The sequence below is a fragment of the Parasteatoda tepidariorum genome, chromosome 2 (genome assembly GCF_043381705.1).
Source record: "Parasteatoda tepidariorum isolate YZ-2023 chromosome 2, CAS_Ptep_4.0, whole genome shotgun sequence".
Classification (NCBI taxonomy): Eukaryota; Metazoa; Arthropoda; class Arachnida; order Araneae; family Theridiidae; genus Parasteatoda; species Parasteatoda tepidariorum.
Genome location: NC_092205.1, coordinates 5,170,099 through 5,194,686, shown reverse-complemented (window position 1 = coordinate 5,194,686; position 24,588 = coordinate 5,170,099). Strand labels below are relative to the sequence as shown.

At 29.2% G+C, this 24,588-nt stretch overlaps 1 protein-coding gene across 1 annotated transcript; it reads left to right on the top strand.

Moving 5' to 3' along the window:
• The first annotated feature begins 4,267 nt into the window (after positions 1 to 4,267).
• Positions 4,268 to 24,362, top strand: LOC107442215 (Protein phosphatase PP2A regulatory subunit A). The gene is made up of 16 exons (XM_016055712.3): positions 4,268 to 4,420; positions 4,654 to 4,738; positions 5,162 to 5,252; positions 6,957 to 7,057; positions 9,751 to 9,892; positions 11,072 to 11,162; positions 12,348 to 12,495; positions 12,920 to 13,075; positions 13,882 to 13,996; positions 14,596 to 14,752; positions 16,983 to 17,205; positions 18,714 to 18,774; positions 18,866 to 19,020; positions 19,742 to 19,884; positions 23,202 to 23,293; positions 23,387 to 24,362. Exons 2-16 carry the CDS (start codon positions 4,655 to 4,657, stop codon positions 23,398 to 23,400), a joined length of 1,773 nt encoding a protein of 590 aa, XP_015911198.1. The 5' UTR covers positions 4,268 to 4,420; position 4,654; the 3' UTR covers positions 23,401 to 24,362.
• The last annotated feature ends 226 nt before the right edge of the window (positions 24,363 to 24,588 follow it).

The window sequence follows — 24,588 nt, the reverse complement described above, 5'->3', positions numbered from 1 at the left end:
TGACAATTAAATAGGCTATCGCAAAGCTCGAATGCCCCATCTGGAGAGAAGATCGGTAGCATGCCTTTATCCCTTCACCCTTCCATCTCCTCCTCTTTTCAGTTGTATAGGAATGTGCTACGATATTTTTTCCTTTTCTTAATATTTTTCATTTTTAATTAATAAAAATATTTTTTTAAAATTTCCGTGATACTTTTCTTTAGAACTGTGTTTAATGTAGTTTTCAGTTCCATATAGTTTCCCAATTTAGGAGATTTTAATCTATGTGAAAATCAAAACAGAAAGTAACGTACTTCTTTCTTCTATGACTAATGGTGAAAGCATACGCTAATGGTGAAAGCATGCGAAGTGTTGCCATAGGAAGAGAGTTCTGCTCTACGCCACCTGTAGCCCATTTCGATCGCCAATACGAAGAATATTAAGGAAAGGAAAATTATCGTGGTACATTGCTATAAAACTGAGAACGGGGGGATAGGGAAAGGGGGAGACGATCTTCTCCCTAGATGGCGTATTCGAGGGTTACGATCGCAATTAATAAAGCTTATGTTAAATGAAGCGGGTTTACAAGGAGTAAAGAATACGTGGTGCAAACTTCATAGCTCAATATCTTAATTGTCACATTTTCAGTAGGCGTTTTATCTTGAGGAAAGTTCATTTCGGTCCAGTCCGCGAGTACTAGATGCTTTTGACGATATGAAACTGTAACTTTGCTATTTTTAGCCCTCTTGAGTTATTCAAAGTGAACAATACCAAATTTTTCTTTCACCAAAGTTTTGCAAACTGTTCTGAATATTTGAGGTATTAGAAATAATATAGAACAATAATACAGTATAATGTTATTTTGAATATTAATACATCAATTCACGTAGATGTTTTGAAGCAATAAACATCATGTGCCTTAACTATTCAACGTAGAAGACAAGGAAGTTTCAGAAAAAAAAATTGCTTATGAAGATGCGGAGAGCAAAGGAAACTTTTTCAACACTAAACATCTGGCTGACCGTGGAAGGAGTTTGTGTTGATCAGATAGCAGTGTAGAGGTAGAAGAAATTTCTTCCGCGTGCACGCAAGGAGGTACCTAAATGAAATCAGATGCAGTGGGAATGTTCCATTGGTGATGAAAGAAAGACAATGGTCTTTTGCTCGCATACGTTATCATATTTTGAAAACGATAAGCAAATGGTGGTAGGAATCACCCGGGCTACACACAGTTCCTCCCAACCGACCTTTAGACATTTTGTAGACAAATTTCGAGGGGCTGCATTCGAATTTTGGTAACCGGCTTCATGTCTGCGCATTTTTTGAAGGATGCATTGAAATTCCCTTCCTGTCTATCATTGCGTAATGCCAGTTGAGGGATCATTTCTGCCCTTTTTAATATTTGAAGGGAAAGTTTATACTGATTTTTGAATTTTTCTATGTAAATGAAAACTAAAGATGATTTTATAAATAAACAAATAATCGTTAAGAAAGGATTGTTGTTGTTGCTGTTGTTGTTGTTCATTTACGTCGCACTAGAGCTGCACAATGGGCTGTTGGCGACGGTCTGGGAAACATCCCTGAGGATGATCCGAAGACATGCCATCACAATTTTGATCCTCTGCGGAGGGGATGGCACCCCCGCTTCGGTAGCCCGACGACCTGCGCGCGAAGTCGAGCACTTTACGGTAGAACAGTTTAACGAGGACCAATACCGCACACCCTTGGTCGCTACGCAGGCTGATCCAAGTGGTCACCCACCCGCACACTGACCGCAGCCAGTGATGCTTGACTTCGGTGATCTGCTGGGAACCGTGTCTTAACGATCAGTCCACTGCGGGACGTTAAGAAAGGAATTTTAAGCATTCATTTAAAGAGGAAGCATTTTAGAATAGCTATCTGGGTAGGTATAGTCACCAAAATCTTTATTGGTGATCGAAATAAGCTACAGGTGGCTCATAGCAGAACTCTTTACCTATCGAAATATTAAGCATGCTTTTACCATTAACGTGTGGATAGTCATAGGAATTGGAAGCTCGTTAGTTTCTATCTTGATTTTCAAACCGATTAAAATATTTAAGCTTGGAAACTATATGTTACTCAAAGCTGCAGTAAGCACAGTGCTTAAAGTAATAAGCATCGTGGAAATTTTAAAATATATTTTTGGCAACATAAATGCGGAAAATATTATGGGAGGGATCAAATTACAATACATTCCCAAATATCTAAACAGAGGAGGAGAGGGAAGAAAGAAGGTTCTAGACATGGAACTGGTCTTCCCCCCAGATGGCATATTCACATGTTGCGATTCCAGTGTACCGGTGGTTAAATGCCGGGCAATAGTCTGGGAAAGATGATCCGAACACATGCCATTGCAATTTTGATACTTTGCAGAAGGGATCGCTTCCCTGCTTTGCTGGTCCGACAACCTGCTCGCGAAGTCGAGCATTTTAAGGTAGAATTGTTTAACGAGCATCGATACCACACACTCTTGATCACTACGCAGACTGATCAAAGTGGTCACCCATCCGCTTACTGACCGCAGCCAGTGATGCTTGACTTCGGTGATCTACTGGGAAACGTGTCTTTACGATCAACCCACAGCGGGGCAATTAACCTTTAAGTAACTTTTTTTTAATGGCGGCCACTTGGAACTATTGTGGAACACAGAAAGTGCCAGAACTGCTAACTCTCTTTCCGTTACCTAGTGGGCACCTGTGGCGAAGCCATGGCGGTGGAGCAGCGTCGCCCACGTCGCACTACCACATCCCGTTTATAGGGTGGGTCACATTCACACACAAAGGAGAAGGGACATAGAACACAGATAGAGAGAAAGAAACATCCATGCCTTGCACGGGATTCTAACCCAGAACCTTTCTGATGCAAGGACAGTTCCCTGCCTCCTACACAGGCTGGTTGGCCCTTTAAGAAACTTCATTGCAGGATGCACCGGAGAAATGTAAATGAGCATCTGTATTGCATTCCAGGTTATTAGCATTGTTTTGAGAAGTTATATTTTATTTTATACCTGTCGTTGAACAGCCAACCGAATTTTGGGTTTACGACTACTAATGCTCAACTCCGTATCCTTGTAACTTTGAACCAATCTAGAAGACAAGGAAACTCCTGGATCAGTACCCCCAAAGGTTTTGATTTGTTATGGGAGCATGGAGGACTTTGCGACTCGACAGATTTAACGTGCATCAGTCACCATTTACTACACGGGGAGTCTTCGGCCGGCTGGGATCGAACCCACCAACTTTTCGACATAGGCCTAATGCCCTACCAACCAGGCTATCCCAGTCTTGAGAAGTTATAGGCGTGTTTATATGCAAAAAAAAAAAAATCATTATCCAAATTCAATTTCCCGTCACCCAACAATATCAAAGTAAATTAGCAGAAAAAAAGAGCTGTTTATTATATAAATCAGAGGATATAATTACAAATGATAAAAGTAAGTTAAAAAAATGGGGATTAAAACCTTATTAGAAAAATGCCTTCCGCACAGTAACGAGCTTTTCGTTTTTCCCATTTCCCCAACCCTCTTTCATTTATTTTTCATTTATTTTTTTATTTTTTCCTTAAGTACCAAAGTTAGGAAGAAGCCATGAAAATTTCACTTTCATGGCTCTAAAATAGTTGAAAATAAGACTGACTACGAGGTAAGAGTTTACTGTTTTACACTATGCCTTGTTTTTACAAGCAATTTTAAGTTAATTCATCGAGTATTTAAGTTTTTTTTTATACCTTATAGGGAAATAAGGCTTTAGAGTTTATCCCAAATCATGGGATACGATTCGGAGAAAGTCTAATCCCATCTTTTTTAGATGAATTCGAACCTCGGTCTGAACCTCGTGGAAGAGAGAGCAAAGAGGCCATCCGGTTCACGCTAAGGTATACGACGCACAAACGTGATGCTCTCCTCAATGTGCATACTCTTAGGGGTCGTGCGTCAACTGAATATGACCAGTACCATATTATTTGTACACAAAAAGCTTAACTTTTCCAGAATTTTTTTTAAAAAACTGTAAGACGTAAAATTTTAACACATTAAGGCTTAAATTTGATGTCCAGTACCTCCTTTTATATGTCAAGTGCCCCACGCATCTGTAAAAAAAAAAAAAGATAGGAACTTTTTAAAGATAAATACTGCTTTTTTATCATTTAAAATTATTTACAATTTTACTTATAGTTACATTTAAATGCTCTAAAGTAATTATAAATGATTTAGTAAAAAATCTTAACAAATAAAATTATTTTTTGCAGTGCCACATACGGCGAAATTTGTAACTTTTCATATCTGTTTATATGATTTGTTATTTAAACTATATATTTGACATACGAATGGAACCGTTTCTTTTCTAAATTAGTATCAACACATGAATACATCGCATTGTTTTTGAGAAAATTAGTTTTTATAATTAAAATTGTAGTTCCAGAGGTAAGTACCAATGTTATATAGAGATTATTTTTAAGTTTTTTAGTTTATTATGTTTATCAAATACCTCTACAGTTTGGAAGCCTGTATTTTGCTTATTCTTAAGCCTAGTTGGTTCAGTGATCTGGAGAAATAACCGAAAGTGACATTTTCATAGTATTCTAAATAATCTAAGATGAACTGTGCTATTTATATGAAATTATATCAACAAATTTATTAATTCAATTTGATTATAGGATGGCATCCAGCGATTCAAGTACAGACGACTCATTGTATCCTATTGCTGTTTTAATTGATGAACTGCGAAATGAAGATGTTCAAGTATGTTGTTATAAATAGCTTCGTTAAATTGTTCATTATCCAGGATTTTTATTTAAAAAGAACTTTTTAAATTTGTTACAGATTCTTGGATACGTATCTATTTTATTATACTGTTATGTTCTGCACTAAATGTTCTTTTTATCATATTATATATACTTCTACCACACCTATGAGTCTATTTCTGTAATTTTAAAATTGTGGTTATTTATGCAATGGATGCAAATCATATAATCTTATTTATGCAAAAGATAATTATATTTCTTCATCATGTGTATTATTAATAAATGCGATTTACACACTACCTGTACTATTTACACCTGTTCATGTTTGCAGTGCAAAACTTCATATACTTACAGTGCATAAGAATTTTTATCGCGCATTCTATAAATTGTGGGATGTATCTAATATTTGATGCATTTACAGTTGCGGCTGAACAGTATTAAGAAGTTGTCAACTATAGCCTTAGCACTCGGAGTGGAACGAACTAGGAGTGAATTAATTCCTTTTTTAACTGGTAAGTTAAATTTATTTTTCTAATTTAGTTACTAAGTTATAAATGGTAACATTTTAGATTTATTCAAGATTTTTCGCATATAAATTATGCAATTATCATCTTGGTTGCTTAGTTCTAAATTGCCAAATTATTTCTCCCTCAGTTTGTTTACTTTTTTATCTTATCAATGAAATGTGCTTTATAATTTCCTGTCAAAAATTTGCACTTTCTCTTTTGTAACTGGACTGACTGATTACTAATTCACTGAAGAAACTGAATTCTTTGTTTTGATTTTCTCAATTTTTTTAAATTTGATTTTATTAAATTAGCATTATATAAATATATTTGTAGCACAATCCTTATCATTTCTTCTTCATCTTGCTCCTTATGATTTGAAGTATGGACTACCTGAGAAATCAGTGATTGTTTTTACTTTGGTTTATATTGTAATTGGTTTGGAATCAATTAACTTAATGGTTGTTGTTACCTGGATTTGTCACGTCTTATATTTGCATTATGATTTAAAATATGGATTACCTAAAAGATCTGTCAATTAGGAATTTTTTCCCTTCATAGATTGAATTACAATTGGTTAGGGATCACTTAACTTTATGAATGTTTTTATCCCGATTTGTCATATATCTTATATTTGTATTATGATTTAAAATATAGACTATGAAAGAAAACGCTGAAAGATTATTTTTAAATGGAATTGCTTCGCTGTTGGTTTGGAATCAATTCACTTTGTGAATGTTGTCTTTGTGAGTGTTGTTACCTCATTGTCATATATCTTGTATTTGCATTATGATTTAAAATGTGGACTACATAAAAAATACCTGAACTATTGTTTTTATATAAATATGGATTGCAATCAGGGTTTGCAAATTTTCCTCATTTGACAGTATACCCATATAATATATGCAAACCTCACTCATGGAAATTTTTTTTGTTAATAACCAAAAAAAAACTAGCCCAGGTTTTTGACATCAAACCAGCAAAATCCCGACGCTGATTGCAGCTGGTTAGGAATTGATTAAATTTTCTGAATGATGTTACTGGGATTTGTCGTAAATCTTACATTTGTCTTTGTGTCAATTTTTCTTAGTTTAGAGTTTTTTTTTTTTTTAAATATTTAAGCGGCATTAGTAAATGTTACAATTTACAGTTTTATTTGATTTTAATCAATATATGTCATTAATATAGTCAAATATATAAGATCAGCAAATCAGGTAATGAAGTATCGACGAAATAAAACAAATTAACATTTATTTTAATAATTATTTCACTTTAAACATTGTGGTGTGCAAGGATTTTCAGGTTTGCATCCTTGCGTTTTTGATTTATCCATCTATCCAACCTGTGTTCCTTATTATTTCATCAGAAGTTTTATCTACTTTTTTTTATGTTCGAATTATATCTCGACATATTTAAAAAAAAAAAAATTATCTTTTGAACGACATTAATAACGGTAAAATAGCTGTTAAAAGCAATGCTTATTTGCTAGATGTTAGCTCTATGTATTAAAGTGGTAGTTTTATCAATGATCTTTATAAATTTTAGAAGGGAAAAGTTTCATTTTGAAAATATTTCGTGCTAACAAATATGCTTTTTTATTTAGTTTTTTTCCTTCTAAATCTTCATTTATATGAACATTCTTTAAATAGAAGCCTGATAATAAAAGTGGTTTTTCTTTGTAAAATTAATTACTTAAAAATTATATTTCAGATACTATTTATGATGAAGATGAAGTTCTCTTGGCCCTTGCTGAACAACTTGGTACATTTACTCCTCTTGTAGGAGGTCCTGAATATGTACACTGTCTTCTAGTAAGTATAAGAATTAAGTAGACATATCTTTGAGTCATCCTATTGCAAAGTTCCATCCATTTTTTTTTTTTTTGTCTATTAGGTTGGTCTGTAAGACTTTCTAATAAATTGAAATAAATGTAAAAAGCACTTAAGATATTAACATGTTTGTTTTCATGCAGATACTATTTCTGTGGATTATTTTTCCAATTTTTTGCTATTGTTTTCCTGAAAGTAATTTAAATCTTCTAAAGTTTGGCTGCTTTAAATGTAATTATGATATGAAAATTTGCCAACTTTGTCATGACAATATTTGTATTCAGAAATATATTAGAATTACAATAGAAACTTGATGGTAAAACTTAAAGGTTATCATCAGAACACATTCCTTTAAGACAGAGATGTTTCAAAATAGAGAATGATTATCCGAAGATAAAAATTGTTCTTTATAATGTGTCGATATCTTATTAGAAAATGAGAAAATAAAAAATGATGGAATAGTAAAGGAGTTAAAAATGAAAGAAGAAAGGCTGAAAACAAACTAATATAAAGAAAAAAAAATTTGTTAAAATTAGATTGGCTGATCTAACAGTTAACATAATTGCTAGGAAGAAAAAATATTGATGCTTTTAGCTTTATTGTGTAAAATAATTGGTAATAAATATGACTAATTGAGTTTGTGTTGCCATTTGAAAAAATACTTAAAGAGTAATAATGATTGGAAAATTTAAGTAATAAGAACCATAATGAAAAAAGAAGTGTATAAAAATCGATATAGAATAGTATTTAAATTGGTTAAATCATTTAAAAAATATATGTAAAACTTTCATATGAGTAATATTCGCAGGATTTTACTTACAAATGCAAACTAGGAATGAACCATTTTACTGGCTTTCATTCTTTCATAGGGTAACTGTCTGAGCCTACATAAATGGATAAAAAGCAATTTATGGTTCATGCATTTTATTTTTCATTAACATTTATTTTACATTTTATTTTTCATTAACATTTATTTTACATTTTATTTTTTATAGCAATTATATCTACACTTATTACCATCATTCTTCGGAATTGTTGGTTTATAAGCCCATAGGTGTCGCTCTTTCTTCGCTCCTGAGGACTAAAATCAGTCTTGAGAAAAAATCAGTGGACTGAATTACATCCTTCCATTAACATTTGTTTCCAATTTTTTTTTCCCAATTTAAATTTTCAAAAATAGTAAAATTTGCATTTTTTTTAATAAAAATACGAAAAAAAGAAGAAAAAAAACTGTTAAGATTGAAAAAATTAATACTTTTTTTTTAATAAAAATATTGTTATTTTTCATAATTATTACAAATGATCAAGTAATGGTGTCACACTACAATAAAAGAATGAGATTGAATAACTTACGCATCTGATTGCGTATCCAAAATTTGTAATGTTAAAACTGAATTTGCTTGAGCTTGTAATTTTTCCTGACATTTTGAGTTGCTGGGCAAAAGCTAAATTATTATTATCTTCCTTAAAAAATGAAATTTATTGCTCTAAGGAAAAGCTTTATTATGATGAAGTGAAAAATAAGTAAAGATATAAATGGCTCCAAGAAAAAGATAATGTTGTAAAAATATACATGAGGTTAGCTGTTATTTTTGTTTTGTTTGCTATAAAAAAGAAACTGATAAAATGAAAAATAATGTGCTTTTTTAGAAAGAATAATCAAAGTCATTTATATAGTATAGTATGTAGGATGGAACATAATATATATTTTCGGATTTACAACTCACAAAAAGTGAGCTGTGAATTTCTGAAAAATTCTCTTCAATATTACTAGACTGTGTTAATTGATCAAATAATAAGTTCTGTCTTGAATTTTTTTTTTTAGTGGTACTCTTGTAAGCCAAAGACCCTATCATTTCTTCAAGAAAAATTAAAATTTAGTTTGGATATGAATAAGGATGTATGTTGAAACATTTAAAAAAAAAAATATTCCAAAGTTCGAATAAAATTAATAATTCTTAAAAAGATTTAAGAATTCTAATTTATACAATTTCTTTCATATAGTGTCATTTAATGGGTTAATAAATTAATTTATCCAGTATAAAGGGTCTTATATCCACACTATTCCGTTCAGTCGCTCTAGGAATAACTTGTCATAATTTATTTAACCTTTTTAATAGGATGTGAGAATTAACAATTTTATGATTTTTCTCAGTTTAAAAATAAGTTTCAAATTAGTGAAACCCAGACTAAAGTTACTTTTTCAGCATAGCTTTTATGTTTCATTATGTTTATAACTGTCAAAGAATTAATTTTTTTTAATGCAAACACAGAATCCAGCTCCTCGTATTACACTAACATAACAACCATTCTTTATTTTGACTTTCTCTTTTTACGTGCAACATAGATTACAACATTATTTAATTTTGTTTTATTGAGTACTTTCATACTATAAATTATTTTACCTGAAGTTTCTTACAGCATAGTCTTGTCCAACTTTGTGTAATTAAAGAATTATTATAATTTATTGATCACCATAATTAACATTATGTTTTATAGTTATTGAATTCATTCATTTTTTATATATATCTGACTTTTAATTTACATTTGTACTGTACATGTTGTAAAATGTACTCTTAATGTTAATTTTAAATCAATTAAATGTTTTTTTAAATATAAGTGTTTCATAAAATTTTAGCTTATATAAATTTTAAAATACTGTATTTTCATTTTAGCCGCCACTTGAAAGCTTGGCTACCGTCGAAGAAACTGTGGTTCGAGATAAAGCTGTAGAATCTTTGCGCAACATATCGCAGCAACATAGCGCTGCTGATTTAGAACAGCATTTTGTACCTTTGGTCAAAAGATTAGCTTCTGGTAATTTATTATTTATACAGTTTTTATTTTAAATTTTATCAGAAATTTACTCAGGGCTAGTACGCTACCTGGGAAACTGGGGAAAGTCAGGTAATTAGGAATTTGTCCAAAAAATCAGGGAAATTAGCATTTTTGAGCAATCTAGAAAAATCAGAGAGTTTGATATGATATGCGCCATAGGAACTTTGCACCAACATTTCCCATTGAGCACATTTTCTGCTCAAGATAGAAAAAAAAAAGACTTGAAATGTGCGAGTAAAGCGAGTAGCGAATTCAAATGTACTTACACTTACAGACATATTTCAAAAATGATTTAAATGTTTTCGTATTTGCCAGATTACAAAATATGAAAATAGAAGTGTAAATTGAGGATGAAGGGATCAACTTATGGAGTATTCTTACTGAAGTACAGAAGTGTGTACTTTAAACTTATGTGTTATATATGTGTGTGTGTACTTACAAAAGATTCAATGAAATTGAAATGAAACGGCTCAAAATCAGAAAAAGCAGTCATCAGGATGCAATGCTTTTAAAAGGAAAACCTTGACATAAATGCTAATATCAATTAAGCTAAAATTGACAATTAAGACTACACCAATTTCCATTTAGAAATTTTTTGAAAGCTTAACTAAAACAAGCTTACTGAGAAAAGTAAAGAGAAATATCTGCATTGTCTGCACTTCATTCTTTTAATTAGGATATATGTTTGTATAACATAATTGTTGATGATTGAATATAACTTTTAATATCAGTAAAAGGAAATATCTTTTGTTGTGTCCTTTATACCCAAAGTATAAGAAAAAACAAATAGTGTGGAAATTGTGTATTTATAACATGTGTATTACAATATATATTATCTTTGTTTTAGCACACTACCATAGTTGTCTATAGTTTGAAATATACTTTAAAATTGTCTTATTTTTGCCCCAACGGTAAACACCATGTCTTCTAAATGTTATGGAGATGATCTATTCAGTTATAAATGCTTTCCAGGGTTGAACTATAATAATTTGAATATCATAGTACACTAATTCTGTAAACACTTCTCTGTCCTGATTCGCTTATTGAATTAGTAATCAAAGTTAACATGTTATTTAGACATTGTTTAAAATAATAAAACAAAATTTTTTTATTATCATTATCTAAGAAATTTTAAAGAACTTTTTCTATTTGATCTAGGTGACTGGTTTACTTCCCGTACATCAGCATGTGGTTTGTTTGGTGTTTGCTATTCAAGATTATCTGCACCACTTAAAGCTGAGTTGCGCAAGTAAGTAGATTTTTTTAAACACATTTCAATTATAGCCTTCGATTTCTGTCCATGTTTTTTCTGTTAAACTTTTTTTGTTCTTTATATTTTTCTGTATAATTAAATCAGAGTCCACTTTCCATTTTTTTCCCTTCAAAATTTCGTCATTGGAGATATAATATTTAAGCCAGTAATGTTTTAATTTGTTGTGTTTTAAACTAGTGTCAATAGTCATCCTGCACATTTAAGAATGAAAAAAAAAAAAAACTGCCACAACTATGTAAAAAATAGAATTCCGATGTAAAAAAACTAAATAGATTAAATACCCTACACATTCAATGAGATCAACCATATCTATTCTGCTATTTTATCAACCAAAAAAGTCAGAATATATATGAATAATTTTGAACCAGTTCTTCCACATATTATATTGTGATTAAACTTTAAATAAATATTGAAATTACATTTTTATTTAAATTTTTAGTCAAATTTGTTAGCCAGCAACTTGCCAAAGTGGCGAGATTTGAGTGTCAAATATTCAAAATGTATTCAAATTTCTCTGTCATAATATTGAAACTTTCAAAAGCATTTACAAACTCTCATGATTTTTAATTAAAAATTCTGCTAATCGAACAATACATTAGTATTTTAAATGCCTTTCACTTAAATTATAAAGAACTGTAGCTCCTCATGTAAACTAAGAAGTCGAATGCAAATTGAAATATTTAAAATAAAATGTGAATTTGACAATTAAATTAGATTTTATGATATTTTCAGTATTTATTTTGAAACTTTTTTTTAAAGTGTAGATATGCAGGTTTATAAAATCAGCTACTTAAAAAAATTTTATGTCCTTAGAACATGATTTTAATGAACGTCAGGCATTGTGTTTTAATTTTCTCAAGCTTTATTAACACCAAGTAAATATTTGCTTGTTCTATTACATAATCATAATTGTTAATTAGATTAATTTTATTTCCCAAGTATTCATTGGAATTTGAGATTTTATACATTAAATTATTATTATTATTTTTTTTTTGCTGACCAAATTTGCTACGAAAAAAAATTGCTGATTCTTTTTATTTGATTACCAATTCAGTTATATAAGCCAAAGTAAGCCTAATACTATGCACAATTTTTTATTAGTATTCAATTGTACTGTCAGATTCTTCTGTTTATTTATAATTTTCATTCTTTTAATTTTAGCCATTTTCGAAATCTTTGTCAAGACGATACACCAATGGTACGTCGAGCTGCCGCGAATAAATTAGGTGAATTTGCTTATGTTGTTGAAATAGAGTTTGTCAAGTCAGATTTGATACCGATGTGGGCCAATCTTGCACAAGATGAACAGGTATTTTGTTTTACCGGTCTTGCAAATTTTAACTTTTTGAAAGTTTATAATTTAATGTGAAGGTATTGCCATTGACTTTCAATTAATTAAAAAATTTTTTTTTTATTAAAACATCGGCTTAATTGCCATCTAATACTTATCTTTTATTGTATCCTTTTTATGCTGGTGTAAACAAGCAAAATAGTCATCTACGATGCCATTTTATTGTTTACATGCATGATTTCTTCATAATTTAGTCAAACTTTTAATTATTTTATCACTAAATAATAATCAGTGTCATTATGTCTTTTTACTTGCACAGTAATCGGTCATTATTAACTATATGATCATCGAATGGATTCCTTGCAAATTATTCAGGGTTTACTGTTTATCCTGTATTGAAAAGGAAAAAAACCATTTAAATGTATTCAATTATATTTTTCAGGACTCAGTACGCCTCTTAGCTGTGGAAGCATGTGTTTCTATATCTGAACTTTTACCTCAAGATGACATTGAACAGTTTGTAATGCCAATTCTTCGTCAAGCTGCTGAAGACAAATCGTGGAGAGTACGTTATATGGTAGCTGATAAATTCAACGAGGTACGATTTATTAAGAAAAATTGTTTTATTGATTCAGTTAGTTACTTCAAAATTATTAGCTTATCAGTACAAACCTTAGAGTTAGTAATAAATTTAGCAATGCCCAACTTCTTAAAATATCCCACTTTTTAAAGATTTCATTTCCTTCTTTAAAATTATGAAAATCTTTTGAAAGCTACTAAAAAGTCCCTTTTTTTAAGAATGGCTACTTTTCTTTTAAAACTTTTTGAATGCTTCAATATCCCTTGAATTAGATATTTGGTTAAGTTTTATTTATTTTTCCTAAGTTAGATTTTTTATTTTTGTTTTGTACTTGAAACTTACAGCCTCACAATTCAATATTTCTGTAAATCTTTTTTTGTGTGTGTGTGTTAGTCATACTATAAAATTATATAACAATAAATATTAAACCTAATTTCAGTGTGTATAATAATAGTTTCATTTCAATAATATCACAGAGAATCATAGGCGATTTTTAGAAATCTATCTTTGCTGATACAAAAAAGCATTATTGTATTGATTTGTATCCCTGCAGATTTATTATGTATATATTTTATGATATGATAGCAATTTTGACCTATTTCACCACATTTTTATTTTAAGCATTTTTTTATAATTTTTTAAATTTTAAGTAACCATAGTGTGGTTTTGCTGTTCTCTAAGTCAAGAAGTGCAATCAGTTGGCTTATAACTTTTACGTGCATTATACTAGGCTCATATTTTAAAGTTTCTAACTGCTTAAAGTGAATTATTTTCTGTATTTTTCCTGTAATGTCTGTTTTAAAAAAAAATGTGTAAATTTATAGATTCAAAAAGCAGTTGGACCTGAAATAACCAAAACAGATTTAGTACCTGCATTTCAAAACCTGTTAAAAGACTGTGAAGCTGAAGTTCGGGCTGCTGCTGCTCATAAAGTTAAAGGTAAATTCAATGATTTTTTACTTTGCTTAGATAATTGGCTATTTGGAAAATATCTATTCATATTTTATCTACAGTTTGTAAAATCCTTATAAATTCTCTTAAATTCATTTTTTGAAACTTTACTTTAATTTAACATGATTCCAATTTGAGTAAAACTAATTTTATTACTATAATTCAGAGATAAATTATGGGAATGATCAACTTAATATTTGCTAAACTAATACTTCCATATGTTTTTATAAAAAAAATTTTTCAAGATAAACTCATAATTTGTAGCTTAATGAATTTGAAGTAGAGTTTAATGAATTCCACAAATATGCACAATTTGGTACCTGAGAAATATTTTGAAATTTTTTAACTGGCACTTAAGACAAAACGTTGTTAACTGGGTTTTTTTTTTTTTCTTTTTTTACACAAGGTAAATTTAAAAGATCAGGATCTAATTGATTATTATGTCATGTTTAAGATTTTGAAATACCTTAATTCTTTATATTAATAATAAAGTTTAGAGTATTTTGATTTTTCTTTTTAGTTGGATACTAATTATGTTGAAATATTTGGTAATAATGATTTAACAGAAATATTTTTTATCTTTACAGATTTCTGTCAGAATTTGCCTGCTGATATACAAGAAGCTGTAATAATGAATAATATTCTTCCGTGTATCAAAGAATTAGTAGCTGATGCAAATCAACATGTGAAATCTGCTTTAGCCTCTGTTATTATGGGTCTATCTCCTATTTTAGGGAAACAGAAGTAATGGCTTTTAAAATATTATGCTTTTATTAATCTTTAACTTATACTGTAAATTTCATTAAAAACCTTTAAAATCACAAATAGTAAGAAATTATTTAAAACCTGTATCTGTTTTGGTGGCACAATGGTGGTACACTTTCATTAATTAGATAAAGGACAGAAATGATTTTATTCAACAGTTGCTACATCATACTAAAAGATGAATATACGGTTAAAATGATGAATGAGAGAAGATTAAAAAAGTAATGATTTATAAATATCTGACGAATATGGTATAGCAATTAGGTCATTAACCGTAGAGATTTTGTTTTTGATGTAAAAACTTTCCCAAAAATCCATGTCAACACATGAAATATGGAAAATAATGGTAAAGAGACACCTACAGCCTTCTGTTCAGCAATCAATTCAGTTTTTAATTTTATCTTTTAACTGTATATTTATCTCTTTTCATATCACTTAACCTCTGTCAGATTAAGCCATCTCTATTTTTACCTTTACTGTCTTTTATCCTACTGGTGATGGTTTACCATTGTGTCACTAAAAAGCGTATAGGTTTTTAAATTATTATTATTTTTTTTTACAATTTATGATTTTTAAAGTTTTTTATTAATTCAATTTCATCAAAAAGAATTACTCTAATAATTTTATATTATTGTACTGTAACTAATTTTTTGCACTGATTTCATCTTATCAGTGGATGAATATATTAATAAGTTGTTCAATTTATTATCCAAACCTGTGATAATTGTATGCTAGTTAATTAAATCAATACATAAATGTTCACTGCAGAAAAAAAGCTTTCTTTTTTTTTTTTTAAGAAAAAGTGGCAACATACTAATACAATATTCAAGAATGTGTAGAATTTGTTGATGTATCTTGAAATATTGATACATTTTATTTACCGCAATAACATTCATTTTTAATTATTGCGATATAAATGTTTGAAATAGATTTTTAGGATATAATGTGAATACAATACATATTGACATTGNCATGGTGAAAATGGGATATGTTCCTTCTAATTTTTATTTTCAGAAAGAATTGTTGCTGCATAACATTTAGAGAAGGTTGTGTAAATTATGGATGAATAATTTCAGAAACGATGTTTAATAGAGGAGGGGGGGGGATTATGGAATATGGAATACCTAAGATTTAGCTCTGTCTTTCATGCAGCCTTCACATGGAAATACACAGGATTAAAGGATTTCACCATTAACACCTCATTAACATTAGTTATAGATCGTGCTGAAAATGATTTTGTGAATTAATATGTAAAACCAGTAGGGTTGTTTTTAAAAAAATATAAATTTTAGTCCATAATACATATACTCTTTTCTCTCTATATAGGCAAAGCATTTAGATATTATATTTGAAATCAATTATTGCCACAACAAGCATTGTTGCTTCTAGTAAAATAGAAGAGAATAATTTTTAAAATTGGTCTTAGATTAAGGTCCTTGAAAATTTTGTTGAGGTCCTTGAAAAGTCCTGGAAAGTCCTTGAATTTCAATCTTATCATAGAGTGGGAACCCTGTAGTAGCAAAACCATGTGCAAAGAAAAAATTATTATTTTTGAATTAAGAGCTAATGAAATGCTACTAGAAGGTTAAATAAATGGGTCGTTGCTTCAAAGACTGGCAATCTGAGGAATCATTTTATGTTTTCACATTTTCTTCAACACAGACAATTTCAATCAAACTTAGAATTTTATTTTAATTTTTTATTTCTTAGAGTAGTTTTTTATAGATACTTAAATAACTTACCAGTTTTTTTTTTTTTTTTTNTTTTTTTTTTTTTTTTTTTTTTTTTTTTTTTTTTTTTTTTTTTATGTTGCTGTTTTCTGATGAAAACTTGCATTAATTTTTCTCAAAGCATACTTATGCCAATTATTTATTTCAAAAACAACATATAACAACTGCTCAACAAAACTTTAAATTTTTTTTTTTTAATTCTTTAAAAATATAACTTTACAGCATTTGTGAGAAAAATTTTTTTTTTAAAAGAAGACTATCTTGAAAAATTTATACCATTTGTTTGATTTATTTTTAATTTTACATAAATTTTTCTTTCTAATTGTTTTTGCTGCTCTTGTTTGTTTTGCTAATGTTCCAATCATGTTTTTTAAACAGTTATATTTTCTTATTTGTAGAAGTAGCTTTGTAATATATTTTTCTAAAACAGCTGTTAGCAAAGGAAGTCACAAATAATTTATAATTTAATTGTTTTGCAGCACGATTGAACACCTGCTCCCTCTTTTCTTGTCCCAACTGAAGGATGAATGTCCAGATGTGAGACTCAATATTATATCCAATCTTGATTGTGTGAATGAGGTTATTGGAATTACACAGCTCTCACAAAGTCTTCTTCCTGCCATTGTGGAATTGGCTGAAGATAGTAAATGGAGAGTGAGATTAGCAATTATAGAATATATGCCTCTCTTAGCCGGTCAATTGGTTCGTATTTCCATTCATAATTTATTTTTTATACTTTATATTCACAAGTGTTAACCCTTTTTATGAAGATACTACTGCATCTATAAAATCTGTTGAAATTAGTTTTTAAATTTTGCTCTCACATATAATGCTGAGGAATAAATTTTTAATTTTAGAAACATGTTATTTTTATTATAATACATTAAAATGAAAAAAAAGAAAGAAAATCTTACTTTTTAAACTGAATTTTTGTTTTAAAATTGTTTCCAATTTAGTTTATTTTTGATTAATATATAAATACATCACATTATTGAGTATCGTATTATCATTTATAATGAATAGGTAATAATTTTTTAAGTTTTAAAAGTTAATTGAGATATTTTCTTAACGCTTGAATATTAAAGTGGTGTTGGACAACAAATATCTGTACTGAATAAAACAAACATAATAGTCAGCAATACAAAACGAAAATGAATTAAATTTACCTATTAGTAGGGGAAAATGTTTGCATTTGTTATAATAAAGTGATTTGTGCCGTATTCAGAATTGTCAGAGATTTAGCAATTTTGTTATTGGTTTGCAGTTATTTAGTTAATTAAAAGTCATAAATTAGTAATATTTATTATAATATCAATATCTAGTATTTATGTTCTCTTTTTTTCTTTTCTTGATGTGAGCAATTACGAGGGCAGTTATTCACCAGGGTGTGTAGCGTTTTTAGAAAGTGCTTGAAGGTGCTTTTTTTATTGGGTGTTTTTAAGAAGTGCATAATATTCCCTTTTTCAAAATAAGATTTTTCCTTTACTATGTTGATTTTCGCTTCAAATTATGCAAAAAGACATCATTGTTCTATTCAACGTTTTCACAATTAATTCAACCCCAATCTATTTCGTCGTATTGTCAGTTCATAGCACATGAAAACGCCGTTCAAAATTTCATGATTTTTGACAATTGTCAAAAACAATGCCAAAGGTTTTTTTTTGTTGACATTACTGTTAAAACAAGATAAAACCATCAATTGTCAAAAACTTTCCAACCCTGCCTAATTATGATATTTTTTTAAAGTGCTTTAAAATATTTTTTGAATGCTTAAAATGTGCTAACATTTTTTGTTGAATGATTTGGCTATGCACTCTGTTCACATAATAACATTAAAAAATAAGCTTTAAATCAGAATAGTTGATCATTCCTTTGGAATGATATATGTATATGTATTGATACATTTTTAGTTTAAACTAAAACAAACTTTGTGTTTCTCTTGAACTTAATTAATATTCAGCTTTATCAATATTCATAGTTAATTTGTCTCACCAAAGTTTGTTTTTCTTTATTTGCTCGCAATTAAACTTTTCTTTTAAGAATTCTCATCAAAATAGTGTATATCCTATCCTAAATTATCCTAGTATTAGCTATCCTAAAGGCAGCAAGAGGAAATAAATTTTTTTTATTCGTGCATTTGATTTTGTGATGGATCAACAATCAATATGTATGTATATTAATATGTATATATATATTTTTTTTCTCTTTAGGGAGTAGAATTTTTTGATGAAAAATTAAATACTTTATGCATGACTTGGTTAGTGGATCATGGTGAGTATTTTTCATTAATTTTAAATTCAGATTTCACACTTAACTACATTTTCTTGTCTCATGTAACTAATTATTAAAAACTTGGTTATAGTATTTGCTATCCGGGAAGCAGCAACACAAAATTTAAAAAAACTGGTAGAAAAATTTGGTTCTGAATGGGCCACTAACACAGTAATCCCTAAAGTATTGACAATGGCTCAGGATCAAAATTATCTTCATCGCATGACTTGCTTGTTTTGTGTGAATGTAAGTATTGTCTTTTATCAAAATATTTATTAAAATGCAAATTTTTTCATTGAAACAATGACTAATTGTTGCGCTATATTGTATTGAACTAGTGTTTAAATATTATTAGTTTGAATTAAACCTCTCTAAAGTGAGCTGATTTTAATAAATATATTAAATCAGTTCATCACAGTTCTTAAAATGTCTTTGTGACAATGACTTTTTTTTTTCAGAATTTTTAATTTGGTATGTGAGTAATTTTACATAGGAGTTGGAAAATATTGTGAAATAATTTTTAAAATTCATTGTCTAATGTTGGAAAAAACACCATCTCAATCAGTGATTAAAAAGTTGTCAACAAAAATTTATTCTAAAATAACATATTTAAAAAAAGGGCTCAAACTATGCTACTTCAAAATAGTGAAGATAGTTGATAAGCCAGAATGTTTAAAAATTAGTGAGTTGCTCTTTAATTTTTAGAGAAAAAATTTCACTTTTTAAATTGAGGTAATATTTAGATTTGTAAATTATATTATTACTTGAGTATGTTTATGATTTTTATTACTTAATTTTTAGTACTAAAATTGCGTGTAATGTACTTAGTCATTGGCATCTGGCTAAAGTCAAAATTATGCTTATTGAATGAATATGTAAAATTTCTTCACAATAATGTAATTTTTCTTGGAATTTGCAGCTTTAATTCTTAGTTATTGTTTCCTCATGATCCCTTTTTTTCATATAGGTACTAGCTGAAGCATGTGGATCAGAAATAACCGCTAAGTTTATGCTTCCAACTGTTTTGGGTCTTGCAAATGACAATGTTGCAAATGTACGATTCAATGTTGCAAAGACCTTGCAAAGGATAGGGCCTGTACTAGATAATACGTAAGTTTCTTCTTTTCTTTTTTTTTTTAAATCTAAATTTTAACTCAGTCTTTTTAAAGTAACTAAAGTTTTACATTTTATTACATTCATTGTTAACTGTAGAAATAAATTTCGATGGAGAGGGAGTTGAGATTTTTATTTTTTACATTTAAATAAATCTTTTTGAAGAAATTAAACTAATTTTTATTATTTCTTGCTAGTGAAAGTAAAATTACTGAACAGTAAAGATAGTAGGTATTGATGCTGAGAAAATATTTCTATTATAGAGTTATATCTATATAAATTACGCATAATAAAAGACGATAAAAAATTTAAAATAATCAAAAAGTTGCCTTAACATATAAAAAGCTTTGCTTTAAGAAAAAGTATTTAAAATTTTGTAAAACCTATTTTTAAAGAGAGTGCTTGTCAGTGCTATCTGCTTTGAATAGTTGTCATTTGTAGGAATGTTTGCTTTTTTTTTTAATGAAAAACAGTGTGGAACGTGCATTCTGTGCCTCAATATATTGTATAAATATATAATTAGTTGAAAATAATTAGATTTTTTAACTGTTTTATTTTTCGGTTTAAAAACAGCCTCGACTGACAAAAATGAGAAAAAAAGTTTAAATAAAACTGTTGGAAATTTATGTAAATTTATAATCAAATTGCCATGTTTCGAGTGCTTCAAAATGTGATCACATAAATTTGAATTTTATGTAGCATTCAGAATTTGAAAAAGCAGTATGTAATTGACAAGGAAACAATGTGGATTAATGATGAAAGATGTGTTAAGGGTTGCAAAAAAAAGTAATTACTCAAGTGTAAAATTTCAAACTTGGAAAAAATTTTAAAAAAATGATTGAAAATATGATAACCGCCCAAAAAAATTTATGTGATTTTATGATGAAACTGTCCCAAATTAAACGCTGATGTATTTCAAATGCTGTGAGTGGTAATAACATTCCTTAACATCCCATTAAAATATAGTTATGTGGAAATAATTGAAGAATTCTATACGCATCAGGGAGTGTAATGGGAAAGGAATATTTTTTTTTAGATCTCAAACAGGGTGAACCGCCCGCAAGGCTCTTTGCAAACTATGCCTGGAATAAATATTGTATTAAGTAGGGGTGTTCTCAAATTACCACCTTTCATATGTATTTTTAAAAATTCTCAAATAAAATGAAATAAAAAAGGATGCACTTGGAAGTTTAAATTTTCAGATAATGTCCAATGACCTGTAGATTCTAAAAACTTAGTAATCAATTTTTACAAACTTTTTATTGCTTTGATTAAATTATATTTTCTAAAAAAATCCATATTATTAATAATCTATGGATATAAAAAGTTAAGTCAACAATGCCAGGCTGATTGTGCTCCGAAAAAAATCCGGATTTCAGGATTTTTCAATAACAGTGATCCGGAAGTTTCCGGAGATCGAAGATCCAGACGTTTAAAAAAATCATTGATCACAGAAGTTTCTGAAAATCAAATTTTCAAAGGTGGAACTTATAAACACGGTTTATTTTGTTTGTTTGTAAGGCAGATCCAGAGGGATACTTTATAAGCTTTTATTCATGATTAATATTCATTTTTTATCAGTAAATAATTGTTATAATCATAAATTCAAAAAAGAAAGATATATTTGTAAGTTTTAATTACTTCTCCAGGTCATCATAGGTATGTGTTAATGGTATGGGTATGTGTAAAATTTTAAACATATTTTAAGTAAACTAAGAAATATTGAGAAAAGGAGGAGAAAAACCTTGTTTAAAATTTTTTCAATTTAAACTGTTATTTATTTATTTATTTTTAACTCTGGAAATTTTCCGGAATTTTGACTTGGGCTCGCAATTACCCCTGACAATGGCAATAATATAAATGTGTGGCAAAATTTAGTTAAGCGTACTGACTCTATAGAGCTTTATTTAAGAATATTTGGGGAATCAAAATACAATTTAATGTGTGCATTAAAACTTTTATAGTATGTGACTTGTTAAAGGACTCTCCTTCCATTTGAATCTTCCCATTACAAAATGAGGGATTCTGAAAGTTCAAAAATTTGAATGGAGACGTTTGAAATCTTAAAGAAAATTGTATTTTCCAGAGTATCTTTCTGCATTGATGCACTTCTATCGTTCAACAGAAAAATAAATTTTTTAAAAAAATGATGGGAAAAAGTGATTGATTGTTTACTTAATTTATGTCACTCGCTACCTGGCAGGTGGCAAGTGATTATTTTGAGATCTATACACTTGGAGGAATACAAAGGAATACTTTTGTGGGGAATAATTAAAAAGGTTTTCGAAAAACCTTAGAGAAAGGCAGGTGTTCAGTTGTTGTTATTGTTGTTAATTTACGTCACACTAGAGCTGCACAGTGGGCTATTGGCGACGGTCTGGGAAACATCCCGGAGGATGATCCGGGATGTTTCCCAGACTGTCGCCAATAGCAGTGTTTTTAAGTTATGGTAACTTGTTTTTACAAAAAGGGCAAAGAAGGTGCATTTATGGGAATCAAGGGACAGGCAGGGAAGGCTGCCCTTCTAAAAATGCCTTGGGAGAATACTTATTGGAGCTTGGAGGCTACTGAACGAACGTTTTTTTTTAATGGGTATAAAGATGGCCTTATATTTCATGCTAATTAAGCAAAGATCCGGAGTGCACAAAAATTCTGGATACTTGAGATCTTGGTTTTCTTCATGAACATATTTTCCTTTAAAAATGCTTTTCCTTGACTTGAACAAAAATTAATCAGAGTGCCTGCTTTAAAAAATGGTGAAATCTGAATATTATTTTTTATTTCTGTTTTATTTATTTTCTTTGCAATTTATGAATATTGGTCTGATAATCAATTTAAATAAACATAAATCAAATCATTATGTTCCATACATTCAGCATTATCTTCCACAAGATTATTATTTTTCTAAATGGTATGCTTTTGATTCTTATTTTCCCTACTTGCTCATTTTCTCTTCATTTCTTCCTCCTCCCCTCTTAAGGAGGGAGGGAAAATATGTCCCATTTAATCTTTTGTTTGAAATTTTATATATACTAGCCAAAAGTTCTGATTACTTAAAAAGATGCTATACCACGAACGAAGTACTTAGTGTCGATTTTTGTTTTACCTACATTAGTCATTTAAAAGTATAGAAAAAGTTGTTACCTAAACTCATTTTTTCTATATTTTAAGTTTCCGATGAGGGTAAAGCAATTTGTCATTAAGTTTTCTCTTGTGATACAGCGTCCTCTTAAGGTTTTTGGGTAGTTATATTCTGTATTGTCTAACTTTCATTGTATTTTATTTCTGTTTATGTATAAATATTTTCATTGCAGTGCTCTAGAGAGTCAAGTCAAACCCTGTCTTGACAAACTGAACAATGACAATGACATAGATGTTAGATATTTTGCATCTGAAGCTTTAGGAGGTAATGGGTAAATCTTTTATATAATTAAAGTTTATATTGCGAAGATGATTGTCCGATCGAATAATTTGTAATGTTCTTTTTTATTCTTTCTAGCTTTAGGAGCTTAGTTTGATGTGCTGCGGAAATTATGGCTTTTTGTTTTATCTTAAAAAGATGTTCAAGTCATCATTAATCTTTTCTTTGTTACAATCACTCAAGTAAAAAAAAAATACAAGAGCTCCCAACCGTGCATAAATGTATACATTGCAGATGTTGACAATGCCATAAAGTGTGCAATAACTCACTTTAAAATAACTAATCATCTACAAATGTATTTCCTCTTCAAAGTAATGCTAAAGCTGTAAATTTCACTCCACTATGTTTTAGTTCTCAATTCCTAATAAAATATGATTTTAAGTATTCTCTTTTTGTTTTCTTAAATTTTTCCAAAGTTTATTTATCAAGTTGATGTGAAAATATATTTCTTTCACTGGAAATACTTTCCAGAATGTATGTTGTATACTCCAGATTTTGCTTTGAATGATTGTTGTGTTGACCTTTATAAAACTCCTTTATCATATTTCATTTCTAGTTCATTTGAATGTATTTAAATTGCAACTAGAGCATTGTCTGCCATCAATAAGCATTGTACTTTTATTTTTTGTTTGTGTGTGTTCTTATTTTGTATACATTATACCAGTGTGAGCTACTTTTTTTAAGCTGTTCTTAATTTATAAATAAACGTATGGTATAAAATATAATCTGGTCTATATAGGTTTGTCATGACTTCGCTTGTAGAAGTTCAAATGTTTGTGATTCTAAGTCACAGAGAACCACTGTATAGCTGGGGAACTTGTATGGATGAAATCATCTAGAAAATGCTGGACCATTTTTAATCTCAATTTATGAAATGTAGTACTACTTATTAAATAGATCTGCATTTTTTGCCACCCCCCCATTTAGCATCAAAGAGATCAACAAAGGAAATCCATATTTTGAACATCCAGTGTTTGTAAGACATGTTTCTTTGTTGGTTATTTTGCCTTTTCTGTATATCTTGTGAGAGTATTAAAATTCAATTATTAACTAACCTGTATTTCTCTTTCTTAATCTATCTCATTGGATTAAAGTTATTTCAATCCAGACATTATTTTTTGAGGGGTGTTTTGTTTAAGTACTTTTACGATCTGTTTCATTAACATAACCATATTATGGAATTAGATAGATTTGCCATAATATCAGGGTTGCCACAGATGACTAAAATGCTACTATTTGCAACTATGGCTCCTCTTTTTGCTTTGTTAGTCTATAAAAGC

Bases quoted from the DNA above. Each gene is read 5' to 3' on its own strand.
- LOC107442215 (XM_016055712.3), top strand. From the start codon at position 4,655: ATGGCATCCAGCGATTCAAGTACAGACGACTCATTGTATCCTATTGCT. The intron at 4,739-5,161 runs GTATGTTGTTAT...ATGCATTTACAG, and splicing joins TGCGAAATGAAGATGTTCAA to TTGCGGCTGAACAGTATTAA. The intron at 17,206-18,713 runs GTTCGTATTTCC...TTTTCTCTTTAG, and splicing joins CTCTCTTAGCCGGTCAATTG to GGAGTAGAATTTTTTGATGA.